The sequence below is a fragment of the Nannospalax galili genome, unplaced genomic scaffold (genome assembly GCF_000622305.1).
Source record: "Nannospalax galili isolate Female #2095 unplaced genomic scaffold, S.galili_v1.0 scaffold267, whole genome shotgun sequence".
In the NCBI taxonomy this organism is placed as follows: domain Eukaryota; kingdom Metazoa; phylum Chordata; class Mammalia; order Rodentia; family Spalacidae; genus Nannospalax; species Nannospalax galili.
Window position 1 is genome coordinate 382,515 of NW_008357518.1, and position 5,188 is coordinate 387,702.

Here is a 5,188-nt window from a genome sequence, read left to right on the forward strand (position 1 = left end):
CGCCGCCAACCGCCCCGCAGCACTCTGATAAGGACATTCCACGGGGACGTTACGACCAATCGCAGGCCGGCCAAGGCGGAACGTTCCGCAGTATGCTAATGAGGTTCCTATAAGAACCACTGCGAAGCTACATCTCGGACAGAGCGCGAAGGGGCGCTTTCTCTGTTCGATGTGGTACGTGCGGGTCGAGCGGACTCCCACCTCCCCCAACTCTTCCGTTCCCCTGCTGCGCAGTTCTGTAAACACTTTAAACTCCGAGCGCCGGTCCCTGTTCCCAAGCCCCCGACCTCCCGGGAAAGTTTCCCCTGCACTGCCCCGCGGGCTCCGCGCGGCCGGGGTCTGCAGAGCAGAAGTCCGTGTACCCTCGAACCAGCCGCGCTTCTCCGAACCAGCAGCGTGTTGCGCCCCCAAACCCGGCAGATCGGCGTCTGCCCCGTGCTCCTCCCCTTCCACCGCACACCGCGCCCCTCGCCGTCGGCCCCAAGCCGAGTCCAGAGCCAAGAGAGGGCCGGGGCTAGCAGGGCCCGGCCGATCGATCGCACGACCCCGGCTTTGGGACAGCCCTATACTTTATGTAACACTCGTGTCCAGGACCGGGCGGGGGGCGGCGGCGCTCCGGACCCGCCGGAGCCCGGCCGGCAGCAGTGCTTCCAGCTCCGGAACCCGCGCCCAGCAACCGCGGCGCCCGCACAGCCCTCCAGCTCGCGCGGCCGAGCCCCGCGCCCCCTCCCCGAGGACGCGGCCGAACCCCGCGCCCCCTCCCCCGCAGCACCGCCTCATCACTTCACTACAAAGAGAGCTTTGGTCGCGGAGCCTTGCAGCCAGCCGCTCGCGCTCCTTCCTCCTCCGTGTCCCGGGGCTCCGAACACAAGGACCTCGGGGGATCAAAGGCGCTCCAGACCTTTTGTTCCTGCTCCTAAGTAGACCCCGCCGGGCCGCCGCTAGGTCCGGGTACAACAGGACCCGCTAGCCCCGTCGCCGGGACCGAGGGATGGACGCGGCCGCCCCCGCCCATCCATCACCCGCCGTACCTTGGTATTTCGCGTCGATCTCCCGCATCAGCGAGACGTTCCTCTGCAGGTCGAAAGGCAGGGACTCGATGGAGTCCAGGTAATCCTCCACATAGTTCACCAGGTGGATCTGCTCCCCGTTGGCAGGACTCAACATGGTTCACCCCGGAGGTCCCCGGCGACTCGGCGGCTTTCCGCTTCCTCCACCCCCCGCCCCCCTCAAACAGCACTGCAAAATGCAAAGCGCTCGCCCTCCCGCGCCCCCCCGCCGTTTCGGCCCGGCCAGCCGGTGGCTACATCTGCCGCCCTCCGCGCTACCTCCGGGTCCGCGGGGACCCCGGCGCCTGCGGGCGCGGGCCGCGGCTCTCTGCTCACAGCCCGCCGGCTGTGCAGGCCCCCTCTCGGGCGGCGGGCGGCGCGGGGGGGCGCGCGGACGAGCGCGCACACACCCGAAGAGGGCTGGGCGCCCAGGCCGCCGCCGCCCACCCGCCACCGACTTGGAGAGAGGAGGGAGAAGGGCAGACAGCGGGAAGGGCGCGCTCCGCCGCCCGCCGCGCCGCACTTGTCCAACGTGGAAAACCCAAATACCAGTTTCAAACACTTGGGAAACATTCAGCCCCGCGCACACCGCGCATGCGCTTCGCCACCCCCCCTCCCGGCGGCGGCCCCGCCCCCACCGCATTCACGCCCCTCACCGTCCCGGGCCGAGGGGCCGGGAGGCCGGCCGTGCGGGGGCGTGGCCTGTCACTGTCGCTGGGGGCCAGGGTCGCGTAGGGGACAGCGGCGAGGCTGCCGGGGTAGGCGAGCAGCCAGGCGAAACTTTTACTAGGAGTTTGGCACTCGGTGGCCGACCTACTGGGCGGAGCCTCACGCCGGCCGGGACACGCGGGGTGGCGGCCTGCTCTTCTGGAAAGAGACGCCCGGCCCGGACTAGCCTCCACCGCCGGCCTCGAAGACCAGGAAGCGATGAGAGCTACGGTCCTCCAGCCTTACTCCGCGTCTCCGCCTCGCGGCGTAGTATAAATATGGCCCCGAACAGAACTGGCAACCGCGGCAGCCAATCGTATCGTAGCCCTTACCTCTATGGCCAATTCGGTTGATGCGAAGGTGTGGCGGGGCCGAGTAGCTCCGCCCACACTTCTAGTACTCGACAGTTTTTGTCCAGGAGGCGGGCTGAGGGGCAGGTCCAGTCGAGGCGGAAGTGGGCGCGCATGCACAAATGGCTGGCGGCTATGCGGACCAGCGCCGCGGGAGAAGCTCTACCGAAGCGCAACGGGACCACCACTCCCAGCAGCCTCGGCGGCTCCCGCGCCTGCGCCAATAGCCCCCGCCTTCCCTTTGTGTCGCCTCCCGCAGCTCAGTTTGGAATGGCCTGGAGACAAAGGGGCCCGGGAGGGAAGGTCTCTTCAGGGCCGAATGCCTGAGGCGGGTGGGCTGATGAGAGCGACGCCTCCTCTGGCCTCAACGCTTCCCTTCCCGCGCCCCGAAGGCGCGCTCCCGGACCCTCCACACGGTGGAGGCTGCCTGCATCCGAGCAGGCACCCTCCGGGGTAGCGCAGCCCTTGCCGCCCCGAGCCCACCCCTCCCCCCACGGCTCCGGAACTTAAGAGTGTTCTGAAAAGCCGGGCAGAGCGAGCAGTTGCCATAGCGACGGGGCTTCCAAAGCCCCGCCCCCTTCCGGCTCGGGACACGCCCCGGGGGAGAGCCAGGCCTGCGGCCCTATTCCTGGAGCCTTTGTCAAGCTGGTCAGGCCGCAGTCCAGCCCAGCCCTGCAGCTGTCGCAGAGTGTCGGTTCGCGGGTCTCGCCTGACTGCAGGCTCTGGACTCCCGGCCCTGCGTCTTGTCTCGGGTTGGTCCCTCCTCCTGGTAGCTGTGCAGACTCCGTGCTGTGGGCGCTGGCTGCCGACAGTCTTGCAGAGCCTGACAGGTTTCGTTGCGTGATGAGTACTGAGGACCGCGCCTAGCCCCAGCCTCGCCTGCCTGCCCGGACGTCGCCGCGGCGCCGGGCCAGCTCTCCATCTTCCTAGGAGGCCTCGTGTTTGGATGGTGTCGGATTTCAGCCTGAGTCTCCCGGGTTCATCCTGCTGCAGAACAGGACGTGCCACTTCAGACCTAAGGATGCACTTTAAATGGCTCACGTTCCGGAGTTAGGATTTGGAACGGCTTCTGAAGCACGGTGACATCAGAACCCCTCGGAATATTTCAGAATACTCCTTGTAATCCAGTAATGTCTCGGGCTAATCCAACGCAGTGTATATAAAATAGAATATTCGCACAGGGGGTGCTCATTGCAGCGATGGATGGGGACCTTTCTGATTGACTGTGCAGCAAGGGACACTGAATTCAGCTGTTTTGTCCTTCGATTTAGACCGTCGGATTGGGACGTTGGTATGCGACTAAAGGAGAGCACTGTCTACGCTTGAAGTACCGGACTTGTTTCACACAGCTGCAGAACGTCCGTGCTGTTATCTGGTGAAAGGTGGTTTTTACGAACAGTCAACTGCTTCCAGTCCCTATAGCCGCCACTGGTCTGCACAAAAGACTGCAGCGGTGGGACCCAAGAAACATTACGAGGAATATAGACAGGAATACAGAATTGAACACGAAAATTAGGCCTTTCCCCCAAAGATCATACAAATAGTTTAAAGTCATAATAACATTTAACAAATTAAGACAGGTTCTTTTAATCCCAGCATTCGTTAGACCAGGAATGAACAGTGTTTATCTGGATTTAAGAATTAGCCTGGCGTGGTGGTGCGCGGGCCTTCCATTTCAGCACTTGGGAAGCAGAAACAGGCAGATCTCTGAATTTGAGGCCAGTCTGGGCTACAGAGCGAGTTCCAGGCTAGCCAGGGCTACATAGACCCTGTCTCAAAAAAAAAAAAAAAAAAAAAAAGTTAAAAGGAAAACATTTACCATTTCTAATAATAAGCTGGAATTTAACCCAGGTTATCATTCAAAGAATCACAATACTATCTGAATAAACATTTTGTCCCTCTGGTTCATGGAGTTCACAAACCAAAAAGGCATCTTGCTCAAACAACTAGAAATACTTGACCAGTGCCTAACACTGCCAATTACAATATTTTATGTGTTGGGGATAGAGTATTGAGTATGCGTACCTTACCCTTGGGGTAGAAATGTGTTTTTGTTTTTGTTTTTTTTGTTTTATTGGTTTTCCAAAGTGGCTTTCTGAACAAGCTTGAAAACCAATAAAGGGCTGGAGAGATGGCTCAGCAGTTAAGTGCATACTGCTCTTGCAGAGGACCAGTTTGATTCCCAGTGTCCATGTGGCAGCTCTTAACTGCCTGTAACTCCAGCCCAGGGGATCTGATGGTCTCTTCTGAACTTCCTGGGCACCTGCAGTTAGACATGCACACACAGATACAATCAAATGTTTTTTTAAAAAGACCAATAGAGAAAACATAATTAACTATAAATCGAATATTTTAAATATGCCATACAGGAAGGATTTGGGAGCTGGAGAGATGGCTTGGTTTGTAAAACACAGCATGAGAACCTAGGTTCAGATCCCCAGCACCCTCATAAAAACAAAAAGAGAGTGTGGTGGTGCTCACCTGTGATCCCACTACTCGGAAGGTGGAAACAGGATGATCCCTGGGGCTCACTAGGTCAGCCAGTCTAATTGAATTGGTGAGGTCCAGGTTCAGTGAGAGACCCTCTCTCAAAAACAGAGCAATTGAAGACCTCTGGCCTCCACATGCACGTGCATCTTTACACACAAGCATACATAAACTAAAAAAAAGTGAGTGTGGGATCTGGGGAGATGGCCCAGTGGATAGACTTGCTATTTGAGTGTGGAAATCTGAACGTGGAGCCCCAGAACTCACCTAAAGCTGGATGGGTAGTTCGTGTGTCTGATCCCAATATTCTAACATCAAGGTGGGAGGTAGAGACAGGAGAACCCTCATAAGCTGGAGAGCAACAGAGCCTACCTTGAGGTAGAAAGAACTGACACCCATGACTGTCCTCTGACGTCAGCCTGTGCTCATACATATGAACATGCGCAAGTGCACACAAACACACATGCAGATTTTGACAATACACTGAAGAATCATAACCATTAGATGTTAAAATTGTTTCTTTTTTAAAAATATTCTATTTTTATGTGTATGAGTGTATTGCCTTCATGTATGTAAGTGTGCCTGTGTCATGTA

At 58.3% G+C, this 5,188-nt stretch overlaps 1 protein-coding gene across 4 annotated transcripts in view; it reads right to left on the reverse strand.

Moving 5' to 3' along the window:
* Ing1 (inhibitor of growth family member 1) overlaps positions 1 to 2,222 on the reverse strand; it is an 8,080-nt gene extending 5,858 nt beyond the window's left edge. The window contains exon 1 of one of the 4 annotated variants that reach the window (XM_008855181.3): positions 2,090 to 2,222. Coding sequence is in view for 1 of the 4 variants with exons in the window: in XM_008855178.3 (XP_008853400.1) it covers positions 1,032 to 1,167 (136 nt within the window). In the remaining 3 variants the exon portion in view is untranslated. The other 3 variants (XM_029557220.1, XM_029557219.1, XM_008855178.3) reach the window with 3 other exon arrangements.
* Between the last annotated feature and the right edge of the window lie 2,966 nt (positions 2,223 to 5,188).